The sequence below is a fragment of the Taurulus bubalis genome (genome assembly GCF_910589615.1).
Source record: "Taurulus bubalis genome assembly, chromosome: 2".
Classification (NCBI taxonomy): Eukaryota; Metazoa; Chordata; class Actinopteri; order Perciformes; family Cottidae; genus Taurulus; species Taurulus bubalis.
In genome coordinates this window covers 36970577-36996256 of record NC_136590.1, presented here as the reverse complement: position 1 = coordinate 36996256, position 25680 = coordinate 36970577, and the positions used below count along the sequence as shown (strand labels likewise).

At 39.0% G+C, this 25680-nt stretch overlaps 2 protein-coding genes across 2 annotated transcripts; both read left to right on the top strand.

The window, feature by feature from the left end:
• Window positions 1-6758: 6758 nt before the first annotated feature.
• On the top strand, window positions 6759-8205 carry epd (ependymin; the record flags this gene model as incomplete). The annotated part of the gene is made up of 6 exons (XM_079214474.1): window positions 6759-6834; window positions 6976-7007; window positions 7131-7268; window positions 7362-7548; window positions 7654-7735; window positions 7881-8205. The coding sequence occupies 6 exons, from the start codon at window positions 6759-6761 to the stop codon at window positions 8005-8007; spliced, it is 642 nt and encodes a 213-aa protein (XP_079070600.1). The 3' UTR covers window positions 8008-8205.
• Window positions 8206-11890: 3685 nt separating this feature from the next.
• On the top strand, window positions 11891-25450 carry LOC306749742 (cohesin subunit SA-2-like; the record flags this gene model as incomplete). The annotated part of the gene is made up of 33 exons (XM_079233064.1): window positions 11891-11934; window positions 12070-12148; window positions 12498-12656; window positions 12891-12987; window positions 13089-13165; window positions 13316-13520; window positions 13979-14130; window positions 14845-14918; window positions 15130-15253; window positions 15811-15909; window positions 16118-16197; window positions 16577-16684; window positions 17195-17303; window positions 17533-17650; window positions 17847-17950; window positions 18040-18132; window positions 18235-18324; window positions 18421-18624; window positions 18705-18775; window positions 19020-19107; window positions 19465-19545; window positions 19769-19861; window positions 19973-20147; window positions 20257-20396; window positions 20488-20589; window positions 20745-20893; window positions 21015-21143; window positions 21228-21433; window positions 21760-22000; window positions 22143-22253; window positions 22403-22529; window positions 23527-23604; window positions 24043-25450. 33 exons carry the CDS (start codon window positions 11891-11893, stop codon window positions 24064-24066), a joined length of 3831 nt encoding a protein of 1276 aa, XP_079089190.1. The 3' UTR covers window positions 24067-25450.
• Window positions 25451-25680: the final 230 nt, after the last annotated feature.

Below are 25680 nucleotides of genomic sequence, written 5' to 3'. Positions count from 1 at the left end.
GAAGAAATTCTCAAAAATCGTTGAGAATGTGTTTTGCAGTGTAACAACCATGTGGCGTAAGGTAGTTACGACTGGATCCGGACCGCGCTAATGCACACTAGTTACTAGTTATGAAACACACACACACACACACACAATTAGGAGTATATATATATATATATATATATATATATATATATATATATATATATATATATATATATATTCCCAACAAATGAGTTACTTAACTGTTGTATTGGGAGTAGCTCTCTACGGACCCCCCAACCGATCAGGCCCTAAGTGCAACCACTCTGTCTATATTTACACGCCTGACAACAAACAGACTGATTGTTTTATTGCATAGTTTGGAAGAGGATACTAACCGTCAGATTTAGCCAGCTGTAGAAATCTGTAGAAAGCGATGGCAGGTCCTTTAACTGCCGACCTCTGTCCTCAAAATGCTTATCTCCCAACTGATGCTCCTTCTGGTAAAGTAAACATGGCACCCATTAAATATTTGTAATTAAGGAAAGCTAATGCTGTGCAGTGATAAGCTGACCAGTGAGGAGAGAATTGTTTTAGGACTCACATATTTCCTCTGCAGTTGCTGGACACGGGTTCGGGTGGACCTCGTGAGACGAAAGGAGTTGTTGTATTTATTCCTCTGCAGGACTGGAGATGGAGAAGAGGACTCCACACAGTCCAGTACACAGCAAAGGAGGATGAGTGCCAGCCACCAAACAGTCATCTGTACCCATGACATGACCAGAGATGTGGGTTAATATTATCTATTGTTTACAGTTCAAGATGTAACACTTGGAGTAAAGGGAGAAAAAAAAAAGAAAAAAGGGTGACCTCCGGTATCACTTCCAGTACAGCTGCAGTGTTCCAGTTAAGTACACGGATGCTCTTTATGGGAACTCAACTGTCAATTTCCTTAGTGTGCAAAAAGAAGTCCATTGATATTTTTGCAAAGAAAATCCAACCCTACATCTTCCAACCTCCACCCCTGATGGTATGCTTTCTATCGTATATTTTTCCGTGACACAACATTTGTTCTGGTTGCACATGCATGTAAACAGAAGTGTCTTGATTCCTCTATAGTTTCAGTGTGGAAGGAATTTGGTCCTGAATCCCAATCAGCAGATTACACACATTAATGCTGGCTGCTGTTGCAACAAAGATGCAAATTATACATTTCATTTCGGTCACTTTATTCAGCTGCATCAGCTGTTGTCAGCACGACACAGTCAGCTTGATGATTCAACAGCTTTGTTGACCATGACAGTGTTCTCCAATGATCTATCCCAATTATTGATAACTGAAGCTCTCTCAGATCGACACAAATAAACAGCAGAAAAGTGAAACTGTACTGATAAGGAAGACGTTATCGATGCTTATAGAAACACTGCAGCTGTCTGACAAGCTTTTTTACTGGAAGTTTGACATGGACAGTTTAAGTAAAGTGAAGAAAAAAAAAAAAAAATCCTGACCAATGATTCCATTTATATTAAACACTTTGTGCATCTGTTTCTACAATTGTCATCTGTGTAATTTTAATGTGCTCACATGGTGATTCAGTAAATAATTCAAAGCATGTAATCTATGTATGTAGACAAATACAAACACGCAGTCCATCAAACTATTATCTTAAGTATGTTGAAAGTATAGGCTTACCTTGGATCAGCAGTGAACAAGATCAAGATACCTTCATGTTATGGACAGGCGCATGTACTGTTTATATATAAGTCACGTTGCTTTCGGTTTATGAGATCTGGAGTTTTTTTCTTTTTTCCTTTCTGTCTACCTCTCTCTCTCACACACTCTCTTACTCTCGCCCTGTTTCAGCATCTTGTGGTCACCAATATGAATCAGGCAAAAGTAGAGGTATCTTGAGGAAGTGAGCTACAAAGAACCACGTGGAAAATGAGTATTTTCAGGCGCTCTAATTAAATGTTTGGGTAAGCTCTAGTCAAAAAAGACTATTATTCAAAAGGTGTGGTTGCGTATTCAAGGCGCATCACCTTTTTACCAACATATTTAAATTTAAATGTAAGACAGACAAACTGATAGACAGACAAGAAAGGAAAGCAAATGGGATTCTGGGTGTAAGATTGTTAGTGTGAACTATATGTAACTTTTTATTCAATTTATTTACACTACACTTTATTGCTCTGCATGTAAATATCCTGCCTTAATAACTGCTTTAATTCATAATCTTATGTAAGGTGTCATTCTGTGCTATAATTGCAACAATGTGCACCGGAGCAATGAATGAATATATTAATAAAAAAATGAAGTTTCATAAAAACAGAGCTTCCTAGTTATTAGTTATTTAAGTGAAAGTGGCGAACTGTTCAAAACAACTAAAATGTGAAGTGAAGTTCAGTCTTGACTGTGCATCTTCAGGGAATATTTGAGGAGTCTCATGATGGAGATGAGTAATGACTGGTACAGTTTCACACGAACCTCACTAAACAAGACAGAGAAAAACACATCAACTGTCCTCATGACTCATTATCACTGGATGTCATTTTTGGGGGAAAGGTGTTTTATCATAGTTCCCGATATCAGGGGAATTTTTGTTCCTGAGTATTTTTCAATCACATCTATTTTATTCCACTACAACCCACTCTGGATTCCAATATATTATATGATCTTAAAAAGTTTATTTCTTCATCTGTTCTGTTTTCATGTCATATGAAAGTGTCACTCTGCAAGCATCTCATTCCCGTCACCTAAGCTTCCCTCCTGCACCTTATTCCTTCATCCGCCACCGTCTATGTCTACCTGCCCAGATCAATTGCTCCTCTGCCAGATTGTTGAGTGTGCCGGGCCTTCCTCAGATTTGTTTACCTGCCTTGAAAAGATGAACTTCCCTTCTACATTGATTGCTTCTGTAATGTGCTTTGTCCAGAATCATTACAGTCACAACCTTGATATGTCATTTGACTGTAGATTTGACTGTAGATTTTCCATTTTACATCCCTTAGTTTCATCTCCAGGCTTTATTTAGTTTGATCCTGCATGTTCTTTCAAAATGTTCATGTATTAGAATTAAAAGTGTCATTGAACACACACATACTGTATGTATATAGTTTTCCCCATGGCCAAAGGAACAGCTCTCTTCCAGAGTATTGCACACACTCATGAAGAACTTGATAATTCCTCGGAGGTAAATTCCCAACCAGAGGTAAATCTAATGCGTAAAATATGGGAAGTCACCCAACATTCAAATGAATGAACACCGGGGGAGATATTCTGTCAACACATTGAAAATGGAATGAAATGCTGAGTTGCTTAAAGCTTTTGTTTTATGATCAGTGAGCTTGAAAGAAATAAAGTTGGAAATGTGTACAGTACCAGTATGTGTGTTGATTCATCAGGTGTAAGTTTAGTACAAATACAGTACTGCTGATCCTCTTTAACAATGCTGCATTCAATTATTTTATTATAACTTTTGAATGCTGGTCTTTTACTTTATTCAATTTCCAGTTATGTTGGGACCATTCCAGCACTTAAATGTAATAAAAGTGATCTATCATCAAAATGTAAGGCCTGATGGGTACTGGGTCTTTTTGTATGCTGCACTTGCAAAAAAAAAGTAATAATCCTTGTCACAGTAGCTGTTAAATACTCTTCTGCCTTTCCTTTCTTTTAATAATTAGGCAATAGTGAAGGTAACAATGTAATGACACATTTCTCATTGTCTTTTTTTGTAATTCTAAGAGCTTGTATTGGGATTAGGTGACAAAAAGGATTGGGGTTATTTCTCTGAATGTAACAGGTATGACCAAATATACATGGTGACAAGAAGAGTAACAGTGTGACAACGGCAAACTGAGAGGGAAAAGATAAGATCTTTTGTGGAATTTCCTTTGAGATAAGCCCTATGCAATAGCACAATATGTGAATAATATCCTTGAAAATTCCTCAACCACTAGAAACACTAAACAACTAGTGGTTTCAGCCTACCTCTTTGTGGTGTGGCAGTTTCATATTGAAATATCAGTGGGCAGCAGGAAGGTCTAGACGGTTTCTTAATCACTTGTGCACAGCTGAGGCTAGAGCTGTCAGTGTTCAGCCATGGGTTCAAAGTTCACGCTGTCATGTAATGGCTATTAAGTCTCTGATTTACAGTTTTGTACTCTCTACAATAGGTTAACCTATAACCCCTAAGACCTTTGTGTCCCGATTCATTAAAACAACCTACATCACAGGACTTTTCCCATATAGTGTTGTCATTGATACCCTATTATAGTTAAGTATATTGTTTTGCCCAAAGTGTTTAATCAAGTCCTTGCTGTGAAAAAGCAAGTGCCGGCCAGATATATGTGTGTGTCGGGCATTCTTATACAGTAGGTTATTCATTTTAATCTAATCTAATCACTTAATTAAATATAAATCACTTTACATATTTCATTCATAAAGTAGACATATACAGTTCCAGCTTTTTGCAAAAACTGTTAAAAGGATGTTACAGTTTGCTTTGTGTGCCTTCCAGACCTCTTTCATTAGTAACTGAGCTTCTCTCTCCTTTAATAACATAAAAAAATGCATTATTAGCCACTATATTATCTCCACTGGATTATGGCAACATTTGATATGCTCATTATTTGTCATAAAAAAGACACTTCAAAAAGGCCTTCTGTAGGCCACCACTACACTTCACATGAAACTATGAGATGAGTAACTGTGTGTCAGTGAGTAAGTCACGGTTCATAAACATGCTGACTTCCTCTCAGAAAGTGAAAATGCTGAGTTTTCTGAAGCTGTCATGTTATGGTCAGTAAAAGGGGAATGTGTGCACGAGGAGAAGGGCTTCCCTCATTGTAGCAACCCCATCCCATATTCCCCTTATACAGTAACGTCAAATTTCCCTTGTGATGCGCAAAATGTATTCTCAGTCTATTTTCAGTCTCGTTTATTTGTGGTTCCAGGCATCCCTTTTAGTTTTGTTATGTATTTCATTTCCGTTTTGAGACTTCTCCAATAAACAGTATCCGATGCTGCCCTGACATCAAGTTCTCTTATTCAGTTTATGGTAATTTAAGTATTATGATATTTTATTTATTTATCTGCTGTAATGAAAAAAGCTATTGAGCAATCTTTCATATGCTTAACAAAAATCCTAATGCTGATTAATAATGCGGAACAAATCTAGTTAAGCATTTAGGAAATAATCATAAATGATCTAAAGAGGTAGTATATAAAGAGATATGTTACTGCTGTTTCTCACCTGTCTGACAGAGGGCACCAAGTTTGCTTGAAAGCACGGACACAACAGGGACATTGTGCAAAAGAATAAAAGACAGCTGGACAAAGTGAAGTTGTGGCAACAACACATTTTTGATCCGGCTCGTGCATTTGACCTGGTATAAACTCCCCAGGCTTTCTATTTAGTTTGGATCCCTTTAATAAAAGAAAGGGAGAGTGAGGGTGTTTTAGAAGGCCAAGAGTCTTCAGCCTATTGTACAACTTCATATTGGGGTTTTTAAATTTGATTTTTCACTACGACATTGTGATATTCACTGAACCAGATTCCTTTCATGTGTAACATAGACAATACACAGTTCTGGGATTCTGACACATTATACATAAACTTAACTGTTTTTCTTTATCTATGTTTATTGTATTTTGTTTTATATCATGGGCTACAATGGGTTAAATGTTTTTTCTTCCCCAATATATACAGTTTGAATCTTTGGTTACAATTGTTCACAGTTGCTTATGATAGTATTTGGCCCACATGAAACAATTACTTCGCCTATGGTGTCCCCAAAAACCTTTTGGCGAGAAAATATAGGAATGTCTGTTCCCATATTATTTATCAAAGGGCAGGCTCTAAGTAGTAGTAGTGTTTTGAGTAATACATAAAAACATACAGTTGGCAGATGGTAAAACTCTTTTCTGTGGTTTTCATCGAAGCTCCAACCAGCCACAAAGATCATTGAAGTAGTCTTAAGGCCCTGGATTGGACCTAAATGTCCTGAGCTCTGTAGATAGGGTTAGGGTTAAAGTTTATGCAGAAAGGTTTCAGCTGAGAGAACACATCAAATCAAGGTTGATAAGATTTGATTCCACTCCTGAAAAGATTGGACTGTACTTCTGACAACAAGGAAATGACAGGTAATGAAATCAAATGTTCATTGTAAAACGAAGACCCCACAAATTTCAATTTAAATCAAATGTAAAGTCCCCCTTGACTCCCCCCTTGAAATCTATTTAGTTTATTGTTCATTCACTTGGATATTTTACCTTCACTGTGCAGAGTGATGTATATACACAGTTCAAATAAAAAAAGGCAGGTCTACTTGTTTGTGTAAAAAAAATGATATTTGCGACACAAATCATTTCTCAAAGCATTTTAAAATGTCTTTAAACATACAGCATACAGTACTTTTAACCATATCATCATTGTACATTGGAAGCTGTTATTAATAATCACAGAATTAAATAAGGCTACTTCCCATGATTTAGAGATGCACTTGCTCCAAGAGCCAGTAATCTTCATGATTGTCCCCGTTTGACATCTGAGTACAGCTGCACAATCAAGAAAAGATAGTGTAAGAAATGTGTTTTATTGGGTCACCTCCAGCTGGGTCTAATTTGTTGAGACAGCTTGATGTTTGAAGCCCTGGGTCTTTTTACGTAATACTTATTGACTACATCGGAGTCGATCTCTATAAAAGCAGCAGTAACTTGACTGAAAGGTAGATGCGCTTAGAGTTTCTTTTTGCTGTCTCCACTTGTATTTTGTGACTCCCTCTACCAGGAAAATGTATGCAGCTATTGCGCTCTGCGTCTTCATGTGCTTGACTGCTGCAACCCATGCAGATTCCCATCAGCCTTGTCGTAAGAATTTCTACTTCCATCATTTTGGTTCTTCCTGTTATCTGATTTTGAGTCTACCGCATGTTAGGTAGTTTGAATGAGTTTGAAAATGTGTCCAATGTCTAACATGAGACTAATCGAACTGACTGTTTTGTATTTCAGATGCCCCTAATATGACAGGATTCATGAGTGTGGTGAGTGTCTAATATGTGTCTTCCAAGACAATTTGTATTTCTGGTACTTTTTTAAAATAGCATTTTTAAACTCCAGCATTAAACTCTTTCTCTCTGAATGCATGTCGTTTAATGAAACTGCAGATATCCCTGAAGGGTGACGTGAAAGCATTTGGTGCATTCACTTATGATTCGATGGGCAAGAAGCTGCGGTTCAGATCCAACGAGAGCTACCCCACGAACACATCCCTGGGTTTGGATCTGCTGATGTTCTTCGATGAGGTAGGTGATTTCTTTATTTTTTTAAACAAATGTCACAGATCACTTATTTATGTTTTGCGCGTTAACATCTGGATCTGTCTCTACATCCTGCAGGGGGTATTCTATGAGATTGACAGCAAAAACCAGAGCTGTGAGAAAAAGACATTGCATTGCACCCAGCACCCTCTTGATATCCCAGATGATGCGACGTTCATGAGCACAGTCAACAGCGGGAATCCATCAATTGAAGGGGAGGGATTAAAAATCAGTGTATGGAAAGGAGCAATGCCAGACACAAAAGGTGAGAGAAATGCTACAAAATGATTATGCAAAAATAATAATACTATTAATAATATGTGCCAAAGTAAATTATGACTTGAATATTTTCCGTCTTTCTGTCTTTCAGGCCACTACTGCATGTCTGTCACCATGGGGTGTTTGCCTGTGTGCACGATGTACTTCCATGAGAACTCATCATTCATTGTCAGGTTGGTGAAATGCTTTTTTTTAATCATTGGGAAAATAACCCTCCAGGTATATTAATGTGACTTTCTTGCATCTGTTAGATGCACAGACTAAAATGAGTGTGCTGGAAAAGTCTCCATGTAATTTTTTTGTATCACTTTCTCACAGCCTCACGGAGGTGGAAATCGAGATCAAGGATCCGGATCTTCTCGTGGTGCCCTCCATTTGTCTGGCCCAGCCTTTGGAGGAGACACCTGAGGGGACGGTCAATAGCTTCCTCAACGAGTTCATGTAGATGAAACCTCGCCGGCAGAAAATCCAACCCTTGTACAAGTGTGGCCTGCCAGAACTTTAGACTTTCCTCTGCTTTTCATGTGTGACTTGAGCTTTTTGTGTGACCCTGCACTACATCACAGCTGTTTCCATCACATCTTCCACCCCTTATGAAGATATGGTGTTGAATGGATCATGCTGTATGCATACACCTGATGTAAAAGAAAGAGATATGACGAGGATTATAGAATTAGTCATTATTACTAACAGTTTGGTGGCTTTTCAAGTTGGCACTGCTTACAAAATATGTAAAATATGATTAATGGAACAATAAAATGTCAAAGCTGTCAATGGTGTAAAGAGACTTCTTTTTTTTAATCCAAGATTATTTCCTTCTTCACTGTTTTGACTGTGTACAATTTTTGAACAAGCAGGTTTTAAATCAAGAAACAGCAAACCATTTCAGAGCTGTAAGGCTGGATTAATCCACTAGGGGCCCCGGGGCCACATATTTGGGCCCCATTTGATACCTTTTCCTTTTTTTATGCATTCCCTATCACTGAGAAGTATCCTTCAAGGAGAGCGTATCAAACATTGCAGATCCAATGTGTTCTGTCCAGAGATCCAGTGACAGTTAGGTTTTTGTCATTTAATTAAACACAGTTTTAGGAATATGCAACTTGTTCACACAGTATCAGCGAAACAAAGTTTGATTTTGAAGAACTGAACATCTTCAAGTCTAACAACAGTGTTGATATAAGTATGAATATTATTAATGTCCAACACATTTATATCAGTGTGAATATTACAAATACCAACATGAACATACTAGTAATAGCTGTAGGACAGTCAATGGGGTTCAGTCATGATACATAAAACTAAGCAACCAAATTGTAAGGTAATGAAATGAAATTATCATGTGTCTTCAGCCTTCAGGGTTAAAAAAACAAACATCTGTGCCGTACAAAACAAAAATAAGATCAGGAGCTTTTGTTGATATGTTTGCATCACATGGTTTACTCAAGTATTCCAGTCTGCATGCACAACATGCAGTTCTTTCATTTTTGAGGGGGTCATGTTGGTGTGGGTCATTTGTTCATCTTGTTCAAACATTTACCCAAATTATACCGACTTAGGTTGTCATGATGTTGATTACATATGATATTGAGGCTACTTTTTGTGTGCTCCATGGTATTTGTTCTCATTATTACACAAGCCTATAGAAGTCTACACAGAATGGATAAAACACAAGGGCAGCTTGCTCTTTAACCACCTCATCATTTATTAAATTCCAGAGAAGTTAACATGTTCATACATATTTACATGCAATACAGATACATGTGTGACCTAGCTATGTGACATGTGTCACATAGCCTCTCCACTAGCATAGACGTGCAGATTCATTTTTAGACTTGGATGTTGCTGCTTGAGGTGGATATTTTCCAACAGTGAGCTCGTGAAGCTGTGACCCCACGGTGGAGGAGTCAGAAGCTGGAGTCACAGCACTGACATGGCGAGAGCACCTGCAGTTCACGGAAGCACCAACAGGTGGTGCGTGTGCTTCGCGCATAACACGACAACACAAACTGTACCTTGCTATGTTAGCCACCAAGGAGCTTCCTGACGTTAGCTTAGCACATACTACTATCATTCATGAGCTCTGGGAAATGACAGTTTGAGCGGGAGAATAACGCTAGCGCCCTCTTTGCACAGTCAGCAGCGTTTGGATTATTTGTTTTCAGTCCGTCTTTGATTTAAAACGAGGTAAGTAACGTGAAGTTGTAAAATGGCGGACAGCTAACGTTGACATCCAGGGAGTTTGTCATTGGTGCTGCTGTGATGGCGAGCTGACCTGGCACCTGGGTTGGTGTTACCAGGAGTTACTAACATACAAATGCAAACGACACATAGCGTGATTGGTGATGACGAGTTCACAGCTGGTGCTGAGTAGTGGAGCCGTTAGCCTGCTACAGCTAACGGTGATGCTAGCAAAGCTAACGGCGATCTGAGACTGAACATGTAGCGGGTCTCCTTCAATGAGTTGTTCGATACGAATGAAGTGGCCACGGTGAGGAGAGGCTCTCAAGTCAGCTAACGCTAACTAGAGAATGTATCGGCGGACATCACATGTCAGTTGGGTTAGCTGCATTAGCAGAGAGCTGCTCGTCCGTCGAAGAGAAGAGCTGAGGAGAGCGCGGATCACCAGCTTGGGAAACATCTGTAGTTGCGTTTGAATTTCGGAAGTTAACAACTGCGCGTGTCAGAATAGGAATTGAGATTAATTTGCTTTATAACGGATTCAGAGTGACATTAGAGTCAACTATCACAACGACCTGCTGTAAATGTTTATGAGACTGTTACTTGTCCAAGAAAGTAATGGACGTTACATCGAGGGGCTCAAACCAAGTACGCGTTTCCGTCTGTGGTGCTCGGAGTCCCAAGTCATCTTTTCAGATGAAGTACAACAATGTTATGTTTACGTTGCATTCCGGGATTGTTCGTCACGCTGACATGTTGTGTAGACACGCCTCCCACAGATTCCCCGTCTCTGACTAATGTTGAATCAAGAAGCATCTGCGTCCCTTGTGCTATTTGTTCTGATGAATGACATAAACTCACAACTTACTTGGCAAATGGTAAATTACCAGTTTTGCCTTCAGAATACCAGCTACCTTTCTAGCTCAGTACAGGTTGTGTGCAACTTTGATTTAAGAGGTGAATAAAGGGTCTAACAGCAGGGGAGGAATAAGACCCATTACCTGCCTGTCAGTGTGGCTACCAAGTTAAACACTACACACATCCACAGCTTGAATATCCCCTGTCCCTTACATATAATTTCACTGATCAAGACCAAGAAAGGAAAAGGCATGATTTTGATAATCATTAAATACAATGCTCAGCTGCAAATACTCTCACACATTGTACTCAGTCCTCATGTATAATTGTGCTTCATTAAAATTGGCTATGCCCCTGTTCAGAATCTGAGCAGTCACTATAAACCCACACAGTAATTAACAATTATATAAATTAAGTAAAACATATTAAACATACATACAATTCTCATGTATGTGATGTATTAACTACCACACATTTGGTACTTTCATTAAATGAATGGCTGGACAAAGTTACACCAATCTTCATAATGTTAATTTACTAATTGTTTTGATTAATTCAGCACCAGATTATAATGCAACAAAGAACACTATAATTGTGTGATTCACAAAAATGGTAATGAAATTATTGAAATCATTATTTCCAACTGCTCAGTTTATGAATACATATAAATAACTGATTTTCAATCTACGAATTATCCGCACTGTTCGAAATACAAGCAGGATTTAGGAGTTCTTGGCAGGTACAATTATAGAATACTGAGGGAAGCACCCTCACTAAGGCTGGAACAAGAGCTCTGAACAAGATCTGTGATTCAAGTAGGGCTGCATCTAATGATTGTTTTCTTCATCAGTTAATCAGTACATTACATTACATTTTTGTCTAATAATGTTGGAAAACATTGAAAAAGGTTTTCCTCAGACCCCAGGGTTACATCTCTAGATGAGCAAAATTTCCCAATCTACCGCATGAATGGAGGAAAATCAGTCACTGAGATTAAATTTTTTTTCTCAGTAGCTAGACTGCTGTTTCATATCAGCGAGGTGTTTGAGTCTTTGTGAAAATAGAAACAAACCTCTTAATCCCTGTCTTTGAGCATTTCATTGCTCTTGAAATAGATCTATGTCAGATATACTGTGATTTGTTCGTGAGTTTTTACAGCCAGTGTCATTGTCCTCATTCAACAACAAACTTTTCTAATTTGTCTTATTTTCCAGGCGCAGATACCTTGTTGCTTGGGGTCCAGAGCAGTAGACGCACCCATTTCAGCAGATCCAGAAAATGTTAAAGAAATGATAGCAGCGCAGGATTTGCACACCGAGTTTCAATTTGCTTCGTAAGCACTGCATCAAAGATGTGCATTATAACATTTCACCTGTCTTTGAATTTGTGTTTGCTTGACTGTATGCATGCATGTTCACTGTGATGTTATCTGTTTTGTGTTAGTAATGACATCATCTTTTGTGCACAGAGAGGCAGACTCCCAGTTGTCTTCTGATACTGACCTTGAGGAACCTGATGGCAAAAATGCAAAGACAGGAAAGAGCATGGTATGTTTTGCAAACCTTTGATCTTCATTTAATTTGTTTCAATATCTGTTCATGTGTAATTGATTGAGCCAATCACAACATGCACTGAGTGGAAGGCAATGAAACACTCTGGACTGTGTTATGCAACAGCTGTGTTTGATCAGAAAATAAGTTAATGCCACATCACTGTCCACATGAAATGTCTGTAATGTGAGTTAGTCCCACCCTCTGACAGCTTTTTAATTCCCAGTAACTTCATACGCTGTTCAGTCTACACGCGCGTTTAATGCATGCACACTGTTCTCAGCGTTATGATACTCAACACAATAACACACTTTCATTTTCCATTCAACGCCTTTCTCCCCTACAGGCAGCCAAGAAAGGGAAGAAGGCGCCTGGAGACAAAGCCAAAGGTGGAGGAGCAGGAAGAGCCCCCGGTCTTGGCCAGGTGAATGGCCATTATCAGGAGAACGGGATGGAGAACATGACCCTGTTCGAGGTGGTTAAAATGGGGAAGAGTGCCACACAGGTGGGTACATGCTACTAGGGTGAAGAGATTATGTTGTGTATTATGGCTTCTTCTCATCTTCTTCTCATTGTTTTGTCGTGAACATATTTTGACTAGTGTGGTAGCTGTGGGTTCCATTTTCGGGATTAAATTGTGTTGGAGCAATTGTATTCGTCATCCTGAAGGTGCAGCGATATTTTGAGATCTTTTTTGAAAGTTTTATTCGTCAGTCATGTTTTTCTTATTTTTTTCTAGTCTGTTGTTGATGACTGGATTGAGGCATACAAACATAACAGGGACCATGCTCTCCTGGACTTGATCAACTTCTTCATTCAGTGCTCTGGCTGTAAAGGTGAGTATCTGACAAGATCTGTATGTATATGTAGCAAGTCAGGCGCCTGAAAGCAAATGAAAAAGATGAACTTGACTGCCATTGTGTGATTCTTCACGCAGGTGGTGTGAGTGGAGAGATGTTCAGACATATGCAGAACTCCGAAATCATCCGAAAAATGACAGAGGAGTTTGATGAGGTGATTCAGGCTGTGTTTTTACATTCAGTTATTTTAAATGATAGAATTATTGACCATGAATCTGTGCAGTTATTAGATAACAGCACAAAGGCCGACATTAATGTGATCCCCTGACCTGAATCTCACCCTCTCTCTGATGTCATCAAACAGGACAGTGGTGACTATCCACTTACGATGTCAGGACCACAGTGGAAGAAATTCAGGATCAGCTTTGCTGACTTCATTGCGGTTCTGGTTCGTCAGTGTCAGTACAGCATCATCTACGACGAGTATATGATGGACACAATCATCTCCTTGCTCACCGGCCTGTCTGACTCACAGGTCAGGGCGTTCAGACATACAAGCACACTAGCAGGTCAGTTTTCTTTTTTTTCATTCTTTTTTTACTGGTAGTAGGCATCAATTAGACATTTACAGATGTCTTTCAGACAATTGACATTGCATGTGCAGATTTTTAGATGATGCTCATTTTAGTTATACACATATAGAACAAGGGGTGAATAACATAGAATAAACAACAAAAAAGAAACAGAATGAAACGAAGAACAGAAAGAAAACAATGGATGCCTAGAGAGTGATCTATTCTCTATTGTACATTCATTGATTTATGAAAATAAAATCAGGTCTATGGGGTGTTACGTATGTAACCCATTTTTTATGCCAAAAATTGTAGTTTGTAGTTGACAGATGTTTTTTATCTACCAGGTCAGATTTAATGTGCATGGTTCTGCATTTCTGCTACATGCCCACTCACGCTCGTATTGCGCGGGAGCTGTTATTCTAAACATGTCTGAACTTTGTGGTTTTCTCCAGCCATGAAGTTGATGACGGCCTTGGTGAATGTTGCTCTCAACCTGAGCATCAATATGGACAACACGCAGAGACAGTACGAGGCGGAGAGGAACAAGGTCGTTGCAAAAAGGGCAAACGATAGGCTGGAAAACCTGTTACAGAAGCGTAAAGAGGTGAGGAGAAATCAAAGTTGTCCAACACTCGCAACTACACTTTGACTATCGCTCCAAACACTGATACAGTAAAGCCTTGTTTATACGTGAGCGAGATACCGGGCCACGGGACTCCACAGATGATGCGCAACAAATGAACACACACAAAGGCGTTTATGCTCAACATGCTGTTTGGTGCAGTATTCTCAGAAAGGCCAGTGGGCTTACATGAAAAATATACTGTGAAGAAGCAAGAAGACACAATTGTTACCGGCAAAAACCTATAACCCAACCTCTGCCAAAGAGGAATTGTAAATCATTGTAAACTTGGTTGATTCCTAGTTCAATTAATGACATATTATTGCTGCATTCATTCACAGTGCACATGTATACATGTGTCTATTGTTAATTATGTAAAGTGGTTTGCCTTTATATATATGTATATGCACTTTGCAAAAACTGGTTAGATGCTACATTGCTACATACAGCAGTGTAGCATCCCCTCCCGTGAGCCATGGCATCATCCCGTCTAAATATCTCTGATTATCGGTATTTAACATAATGTGAATTTGTTGAAAATAAGAAAAATATACTGTAGTGCCAACCTTGCCCTTTATCATTGCTAAAATGACTTCTAATGTCTTATTTATTAGTCTTTGTGTTTGAGGATTGAACAAGGGTCATGCTGTTTTCATGCAAATAATTTTAAAAAATCCCTTTCTCTCTATCTTTCAGCTTCAAGAAAATCAAGATGAAATTGAAAACATGATGAATGCAATTTTCAAAGGAGTGTTTGTACACAGATATCGGTATGTGAATCCTTGATTGCTGACTGAGATTTCCAGCAGCCACCTTTCAATGTTCATTGTTGGCTTTTTGGCACCCTCTAGTGTGAGAATAATGTCAACACCAATTTGAGTCCATATGATTTTAGTTTAGTCTGAACAATTGTGTTTACACAAAAGCATGTTATATTATATTAATGACTAAATTTAATCAATTCTTTTGGGTTTTTGACAGTGATGCCATTGCTGAAATCCGAGCTATTTGTATTGAGGAGATTGGAGTGTGGATGAAGTTGTACAGTGACGCCTTCCTCAATGACAGTTACCTCAAGTATGTTGGCTGGACAATGCATGACAAGGTGAGCTAACAGACAGCCACTGTTTTTTGTACAAACTTCACAATTAACCTAAATATAGACCAACTTCTAACCTCAGTGTAAATCAAACTAACCAATCCTAATTTCTGCAGTCATTTCACAATACAAGCCATATGTGGTCATCTTTGCTGTGAAAAGCAACAACTTGTAACATCACAAACGGTTCTGTTAAATTAATTCAGCACTCGGTGCTTGTGCTCAATTATTGTTTTGGGGTAAATTTATGACATATGAGGTTTTAACAATGTAAATCATAAAGATAAGTGCATCCACAAGACCAGCAGAACACATGACTGTTTGAGTACTAAATGTTATGGAGTCCATATCATCTTTGTATCAAAATCGGATCAATTGATTTGGCTGTGGCAAAGGAATGGGGGAAAAAAAAAAAGAAGTCTTTTTGACATAGAGCATTATATTTTGTCTCAAAGGGACATAATAGTAATAATGCATAATAATATACAGCTTTGGGGTCAAGGCAAAGTAACGCCTGAATTCAAATATGGTACATATGTTATGTATTTCTGCTGTGACTCCAGCAAGGTGAGGTGCGACTGAAGTGTCTGGGGGCCCTACAAAGCCTGTTCCACAGCAGAGAGCTTGGAGCACGACTGGAGCTCTTCACAAGTCGCTTCAAGGTAAGCCAGCGGTTGCATAACTTCAGCATCATTGAAATGTGTTGGACATGGACAGCCTTTTCCCTGGTGTGTCTTCATCTGCCGATAACTAAAGAGTAACAACATCATTTTGACATCACTATGCTCCTTCATGACACGGCAGCTGATGTTATGGAGATTGCCTGGCTAAGAATCTGTATCTGAACCATAAACCTACTCTCGTTGACAGGACCGGATTGTGTCTATGACTCTGGACAAGGAATATGATGTTGCAGTGCAAGCCATTAAACTGCTAACACTTGTCTTGCAGTGAGTAACCTTCCCTCCTCTTGAATGGGAATGTTCTGCATTTGTTCTTGTTTTATGAAGTCTTATAATGGGACTGTAAAGACATAATACTCATAAAGTCAACTGGATAAATAAAATAAATCTTGGGATTTAATATACAGTATTTATGCTCAAATTAGAGACATTACTCTTATCCATTACATAATCTCTGTTTATAGCTGACGTTACTCTTAATTGAAGAGCATATGATCAAATTTTGTTAGATTCAATATTCATATGTCTGTGAAAATGTTCAAACAAACTTTTTCACACATTTGCCTTTAAGTAACTATCTAAATGTTCATCTTTGATTGATTGAACTGGCCTTTCTAACTAAGAATGTCTGCATTGTGTCTAACAGGAGTAGTGATGAGATCCTGACAGCAGAGGACTGTGAGAGTGTTTATCATCTGGTTTACTCAGCGCATCGACCCATCGCTGTTTCAGCAGGAGAATTTCTGTTTAAGAAGTAAGTGTTTTGTTGTGTCTTTTGAAACTTGTCAAACAACTTAACTGTAATTGGAAGTGGTTATCATCAACACGTTTATGTTCAGCCACTCACAGTACACGAGTTAAGTGCCAGAAATGTTGGAGAACAAGCCGGTCAGCTATGAATCACCTCAGCTTACGTTCGTTCATCTTGTTTCACAGCAAAAACAGAAGTGCAAAGTAGAAACAATGCCCTTCAACAGAGCATGTACACAATATGTCATTATAGAAATCAAATAGAAAAATACATGTGGAATGTACATATCACTTGTAGCTTTACTATCAAGAAGCATGAAAACAGCTACTTAAATGGGGAAATCCTGTGAAATCAAATACATCTGTTAATATGTGACTCCTGACCTTTATGTGTGACACGGCATGTTAGACCCACCATGCAGCTTTTCCAAAGGGTCTGCAGGCAGTGCCGTTGCTTATTGCACCAGTCTTCAGCAGACATGTTGAACAGCCTTTGATATTGTGCTGATTGAAGGCTCTTCAGCCATCGAGGTCCTGAGGAGGAGGGATTACCCAGGAGGGGACGGCAGAGCCTCAATGGCAGTTTTATCAAGACGACTGTCTTCTTCTTCTTGGAGAGCGAGGTAACCAGGCCTTTGCCTTTTACTTCTGGATGTTAACCTCATTGTGATGAAAATGTCCATCTTAACAAATCTGTTTCTCTAGTTTTGAGTGTGAAGATCTATTTTTAGTTTTGGATGAGATACAATAATTCCAATTATTTTTGTTAAACTAATAATATGAAACAAATCAACCTTGTTTCATTAGGTTTGAATTTGATCCAATAACATTTCCCCATTTGATGTTTTACAGCTCCATGAACATGGGGCCTACTTGGTGGATAGCCTGTGGGAGTGTGGGTCAGAGCTCCTGAAGGACTGGGAGTCTATGATCAGCCTTCTGCTGGATGAGCCCGTGCCAGGGGAGGAGGGTAAAGATCCACTCTTTAAGACAATTAGTGGCTCCGATTTTCAGCTCCAGTATGAGGAATGGGAATCCTTCTGAAAAGACATAATTGTATTTCTTTCTACTCTTTTTTTTCTTTTCTTTTCTTTTCTTTTCTTGGTACTCAGTTAGTTTTTTCATTCATTACATTGTCAGTAAATGTCTGCGTCTGCAATCTTTAGCACTGACGGATCGCCAGGAGACGGCTTTGGTTGAGATCATGGTCTGTGCCATTCGGCAGGCTTGTGAATGCTACCCTCCAGTAGGCAGAGGCACAGGGAAAAGGGTGAGTGTCTGCTTGTCATGCTCACATGGATTAGCCTTGTTTCTTGAATGATTTTGTGTTATTGTTGGGTTTTTTTGTGCATGGAAAAGGTCCTGTCTGCAAAGGAGAAGAAAACACAGCTGGATGATCGGACACGGATCACCGAGATGTTTGCGGTGGCATTGCCTCTGTTGTTGGCTAAGGTGATTACTTGTATTCAGCACTACAGTCAACAGCAGTCAGAGTTAAAAACAGGCTTGATTCGTAACTGTTCAACCTAAAGGCTTTCTCTTTTCTCGTCACAGTACTGCGTTGACATTGATAAGGTGACCAATTTGCTACAAATACCAAAGTACTTCGATCTTGACATCTACACAACTGGCCGGTTAGAAAAGGTTTGACAATTTTGACATTTGTTCTTGATTATGCAGTTTGTAAATTGCATGCAGTGTCAGTTAAACCCTGTTTTGTGCTTTCACGTTCTCATTAAGCATTTGGATGCCTTGTTGCGGCAAATCTGGGAGGTCCAGGATAAGCACACAGACACTGAGGTCCTGGAGGCCTGCTCGACCACCTACCACTCTCTCTGCAACGAAGAGTTCACCATCTTTAACCGCGTGGACATCGCTCGCTCTCAGCTTCTCGATGAGCTTGTCGACAAGTTCAATACTCTCCTGGAAGACTTCCTGCAAGAGGTGGGTGCCGCAAGATGTTTCTTTGGGTGGAATGAGGATGAATATCAAGGATTTCACAGGTTTGATCTCTTGTTTGTCAGGGTGAAGAACCAGATGAAGACGATGCCTACCAGGTTCTATCTACACTCAAGAAGATCAGCGCTTTCCACAAGTAAAGCAGTTCATTTTTCTTTTTTTTCTGTTCATTCAATAATTTTCTTTGAAGTTTATAAAAGTTACACATTACCTTCCACTAAACCGTAAATTCACATTTTCATAATGGTTTCAATTGAGTTTTAGCATTTCTACCATTAAAGTTTAATTTTGGTTTTCTTTTATGGGGTAAGATGTGAATAATGACATTTGCATGAATGTTTTTATGTATTATTAATCATTTGCATTTGTTTTGCTTCCAGTGCACATGACCTCTCTAAGTGGGATCTCTTCACCAGCAATTACAAACTACTTAATACAGGTCTGCAGAACGGGGACATGCCTGAACAGGTAACAGCAGTTTTCTCTAACTTTGTAAGTAACTTCCCCAAAATGCTAAAGCAACAATAATCAGTATTGTCGCGGAAGCGTAGCAGCCCACCTCAGGCGTCGCCATGTTTAGAGCTACTGAGGTCAATAGAAATGCTCCGGATGTCGTACATTTTCACACACCATCGTGCTGTGAGTATGCAGCTTCTTCTGTAACTAATACAGTGAAAATAAAGATGCAGTGAGATTAAGGTAGGGGAGTACTGTGCGTTTAAATGTGTTCTCCGATTACGTGCGTAACCGGACCAAAGTCCATGTAAATGCAGGTCTGTGTGGAATAGTACGGCTCATCTGATCTGCTTGCCTCCTTTCCCACAGATTGTGATTCACGCAATGCAGTGCACACATTACATCATCCTGTGGCATCTAGCGAAGGTTTCAGATGGCAGTTCATTAAAGGTATTTAGGCAAAATAGATGTCCAAGAAAAGGTGTAAGAAACAATACACTCCTTTGCATGCATTTGTCAAATAGATACATTGTTACAGTATCACAGTCAGTTTCTATAAGTATTAAACCTGCGCACCAGTTTTCATCAAGTGCAACTGGTTTCAACTATGATACTGATTTACTGTATTTATCTTCTTATTTTGGACTACTAACTGAACATTTGCTTCTTTTAGGATGATATGGTGACCTTGAGAAAGCAAATGAGAGCTTTCTGCTTAATGTGTCAGCGTTACTTAAACAGCATCAACAACGCAGTTAAAGAACAGGTGGGGTTATGCCGATGGGACTGTTCTCTTATTGCTGACTTTTATACATTTCCAATCTTCGGTACAACACTGAAAATGTTCATAAATGCTGAAGTGTTGTGTTTATTCCAGGCCTTCACCATACTTTGTGATCTGCTATTGATCTTCAGTCACCAAATTATGTCTTCAGGCCGGGAACAACTGGAGCCTTTGCTCTATACACCAGACTCTTCTTTGCAGGCAGAGCTGCTCAACTTCATCCTGGATCAAGTGTTCATTGATCAGGATGATGACAACAACAGCACAGGTCCGAGTCAGTCACCGTTGTGTCAACCAACCGCATTCACATTTGAAAAGTAATGGGGTGTGGACTTCTAATAATAATTTTAAAATGTGTATTATCTTGTATTTTACAGATGGACAGCAAGATGATGAAGCCAGTAAAATTGAGGCTCTGCACAAGCGAAGAAACCTTTTAGCTGCCTATTGCAAATTAATCATTTACAATGTGGTGGAAATTAACACCGGCGCAGATATATTCAAACAGTATATGAGGGTATGTTGAAACCCCCATTTTTAAATCACTGAAAAGGAATTCCTCCTCCCTTGCTCTTCTTAATACCAGTATTTCCTCTCTTTCTTCTTAGTATTACAATGACTATGGAGATATCATCAAGGAAACATTGAGTAAGACAAGACAAATCAACAAAGTACAATGTGCAAAGACACTTGTCTTGAGCCTGCAAATGGTAAGAGCCTTTGCCCGGTTGGAGACTAGATAATTTGTAAAAAACAGCATTTTCTAATATATATTAGTAGATGCCAGCAAATGTCCCAGAGTATGTGAAACCGCCTGTCGCCAAATGTGGGGGAAAAAATCTATTTCTGTTGTTTTCTTTTGTAGTTATTCAATGAGATGTTGTCTGAACTTGGCTTTAATGTTGACCGCTCAACATCAGCCTTCTGTGGCATAAAAGAGCTCGCCCGACGCTTCTCATTGACTTTTGGCTTGGATCAGTTGAAGACCAGGGAGGCTATTGCCATGTTGCATAAGTAAGTGACAGTCCTGTGTCAGAAGACCTTGTGGTTTACAGCTTTGCATGCAACTCAGATATTACAGTGACATCTGTGTTTTCATGAGCATGGCAAATCCTTATTTCCCTCTGTATTTTAGGGATGGGATTGAGTTTGCTTTTAAGGAGCCTAGTCCCCAAGGACCGGGGAGTCCACCTCTCAATCTAGCCTTTTTGGATATCCTGAGCGAGTTCTCCAGCAAACTGATTCGTCAGGACAAGAGAACAGTGTAAGTTTGAGCTGCAAGACTTGTGTCATGGTTTATGTCTGTGAAGATCCTAACTTTGACGGTTGTGTTCTGACACTTTGACAGTCACATGTACCTGGAGCGGTTCATGACGGTTCAGATGTCGCTGCAGCGAGACGACTGCTGGCTGCCCCTCATCTCATACAGGAACTCCTTGCCGGTGGGAGGGGACGATGACACCATGTCTGTCATGAGTGGGATCAGCAGCCGAGGGTCCACCAGGAGTAAGAAATCCAAGCCAGCCACTGCTAGCAAAAGGAAATTGCCTGAAGGTGAGTGAATTTTGATCATCATTTTACTTTGGCAGATCAAGATTTATTTTGAATTGACATGCAACATGAGATAATCTGCACCAAACTTAGTTGTTTTTTAATATTGTTTTTGTGCCCCCTTTTAATAGTAGTATGTATTGTTGTAAAGTATCTAAAAGGCAAATTCACAGTCAAAAAACTGGAATTGTGTTTTTTTTGGGGTTCATACATGTATATTTCAACAACGTGTGTCAGTCAGTAGGCAACATGGGTCCACATAGAAGTTCTGTCATTTTAAAATTTCTGTTTTTTAAATAAATTCTTCAACCATTTCTTAATTTCTATAGCAGAAGAGAACAGCTGCAGCAGCAGTGATGCAGTTTGGATGAACCGCGAGCAGAACGTGCAGACGCCTGTAATGATGCATTTGCCCCACCTCACCTCTACTGTACTGAGGGATCCAAAGAAGATGAGGCCAGAGGACAGCTACACTGCCACATTCACCATGCCAACAGAGCAGCTGCCCCATCACCCCGTGCCTCTCCAGCAGCAGCCGCACCATCACAACCAGACTGCCATTGATTACAAGTACGGAAGCCTTTTTCCCAACCCTTACCGTACCTTGAACTTCATATTTAATGTTGCTGCTGTTTACAGCTTCTTGTGCTATGTGTGTGTTATACTATGAGAATTATGAAGTCATGTTGAATACTGAACACTGTACCCACAGTACCCAGGTTACTTGGATGTTGACACAGAGACAACAAGCAGAGGCTCGTCAGCAGCAAGAGCGAGTTAGCATGCACTATGCCAAGATGAGGAACCACATGCAGCAGGAAATGTAAGGTGCCACTCCTCTTCAGAGTACATTAAATAGGTTTGAATTGTGAAGAAAACCTGGTAAATGCAACCGTTTTTTTAAATAACATCGAGACAATAGACAGTACGTAACAGAACAGCCTCATAACAAGTGTCTATGTGTCTCCTCAGTCGTCGAGGCTCAGGACTCATGGAGGATGATGAGGAGCCAATAGTGGAGGATGTGATGATGTCATCAGAGGACCGCTTGGAGGACATCAATGAGGGCATGGATTTTGACACAATGGACATTGATTTGGTAATTTAACACTGCAATAATGTCGATGCTAATTAGGGCCAGAAGAAACATGATGTGACAACATCACTGACATTTCACCTTGTAAGGTTTAACCTTTTGATTTAGCGAACTTAGCAAACAGCTGCTTAGTTACACATACAGCAGTCACGGAGCAACATTATCATTCATTTGAAGTTGTGTACGTGTCCACACAGTGAATGCAAGTCCAACATTCACTGTGATCTTAGCACTGTTCTGGTCTCTACCGACTCCTGAGTGAAATATATGACTGTTTAGCTGTTAAATGCTAAACTAGCTGTGACTAGTCCACAGCTGATACACTGGTGACTTGCTGATGCACGATTGTTTTTTAGAACATTTTCTCTCAAAACAGCCGCATGCTGCAGCTGGAAACTATTTTATTTGATCCGTGAAAGTGAAACAAAACGGTGAACTTGTGGGCCGGAAAGCTAAACGTTGTACCAAAACTAGCTATAAAGCTCCATTAAGCCGAGCACAGCTGCAGATTTAGGTGATGATTATTTGTCGTTAATAACTACGAGCGACCCATTTCAGATTGTCAGTGTTTTCACATTTGTCAATTGATATGTTGTTGATTGTAGCCGTTTATAGCCACAATATAACCACTGTTCATGTGCATTCCTGGGACCACAAATAGAGAAAGTGCCAAAGGCGGTTCATTGGTAAATATTTACAGTAAATGTTACAAGCTCCTCAACCACATTTGAACTCTTTGTATGACCCAGTCATGCTTTATTGGTAGCAAAGTTTCTCAGCAGGTTTCTTTCAAATAAAAAAAGGTGTTGCTTCCCTGCGGTGCCAAATATTAGAGTTTGCACAACAGTTTACTTGTCAGATTTGATTGCCACAGTTGATGTAGGATCTTTTTTTTTTTTTACATGTTTTTTCTCAGACTATGAAGATAAAAAAAAATGTTTTTGTCTTAAATACATTCCATTTTGTAGAGCATTGTTCTGACTGAGTTGTTATTTTTCAGCCAGCATCAAAGAATCGCAGAGAAAGAACTGAACTAAAGCCGGACTACTTTGATCCATCTTCCATCATGGATGATTCGGTAAGGATTCTTAACTTCTTAACATGCCTTTTACTTATCTGCTTCATTTTTTGTGCAACAGGTCAATGTGAGTGGTCATGGTTGCTCATGATTTGTAGGCCTGTTTTCTTCAGGTAACTATTTTGTATGACCATGAATTATATTTAAGGATAATAATGAATATAATTTATTATAAGTTTGTTTTACAAGTTGGAGTATCAAATACTTACCTGCTAAAAAAAGCGTCAAACTTCCTTAGAAATGTCTATAAAACCACTCTACTAGTTTATTCTCAATCCCATACTTACAAAATAAAAACACCATTGACATTAATTTATGAATGTCTAAACAATATTGTGTCTTGAAAAAAAATCTTCCTTGGCTATAAATTGTGCAGAACATTGTTTTCCTATTTATAAGATTGTGGATTGCTACAAAAATGTATTTGTGTGTCCTTAGGTTCTCAATGTTTCCATGTTCTAAAACAAATTGCATCAAGGAAAATGTCGTCAAAATCCTTGGAAGATGAGATGGATGACTGTGAAAATCAGAATGGAGCAACATGGACTGCTATAAATGATTTGTGAGACACCAATGTTTGCCTCTTTAACACTTTGTTGAAATTTAGAGCGAGAGCTTGAATTTGATTCTGATATTGTCACACACAGGACTTTTGCAGAAATGTTTATATTTTTGTTCAGTTACCCTGAAACCAACTTGATGTTTGCTTATCTCACTAAGGTGAAGCAGTACATACAATATGTGGCTGGTGCATGGTGAGGGGACAATAACAGACTCAAATCCAAATAAAAAATATATACACCTTAAATCTTTTTCATTGAGTAGACAAAAAACTGTCTGATGTAAATACATAATGGCCAATATACAGGAGTGGTTTCATGAGCACCAGCTGATATAAATATAATAACCCTGCTAAATAATACTACCTTTGTGTTGATTGTCGCGTTCAGTTGTTAAATACTATAATGACACTGCACTTTGTTACGGAGGTATTGATTCAAGTCTATGAACATTTTACAGCCATATCTTTTTAGAAGTGATCATAGGCTCCAATCAATGCCTCTCTGACGCAAACTAAACATAAATTGAACATCATAAGCTTTATGAATACAGCATTCATTGCAGGGCTATTTAATTGGACTGCGATACATTGTAAAGGTGTCAGTGATATTGTGTTTACCGCCTGTACTTTTAAACTGTAGACTTTGGCATGGCATGTAGCCATATATCAAAACATGTACACAGTAAAGTACAATGTGAACTGGCGTCTCATACTGTTCAAAGGCCTTGCCAGAAATGATATATGACATTCTCAGATTTCTTTGTGATGGTATTTTTTAGAAATGTATGTGTTCTGCTTTTATACCTTATAGATGACTTTGATTTATAGATATTTTGTAATGACAATCAAATGTAAATGAATGGTTTCTAATCATGTTATTTCACATAGATGCTGAAATAATAGTTTTTAATGAAAAGGATTATGTTAGTATAGATATGGCCAGCTGTTTGTATTTTTCTTTTGATCTCTCGATAACAAATGGGTGCAAAAGTAATGCATTGCTCAAATTTAATAATTTGACAAATTGATGGCTGCATCTAAAACTATTTTGTAATATTGGGAGCATTCACAGTGTCATAGATACATTTGGACTCAATCTTAAACATGTAATCTCTCCTATATCTTGACTATTTTTCTCCGCAGTATAGTATCTAATATTATCTAATAACAAAGACATGCCATTGTTCCAATATTTAAAAGAAAGGATTTTAAAATGTTTGCGAAAGGTGTGCATTGTTTTTTTTTCTCCATTTGGCAAGTGTGCAGGGGATTCTTTCAAAAAGCCAATTTGATGAGCCACTGTGCGTGTGTGTGTGTGTGTGTGTGTGTGTGTGTGTGTGTGTGTGTGTGTGGGTGTGTGTGTGTGCGCGCGTGTGTGCGCGTGCGTGTGTTTGTGTGTGCGCGCGAGCGTGTGTTTGTGTGTGTGTGTGCGCGTGCGTGCGTGCGAGTGAGTGAGAGTTATAGAGATATTATAAATGACAAAGTTTTAGAATTCTTTAGTCAACTATCATAGT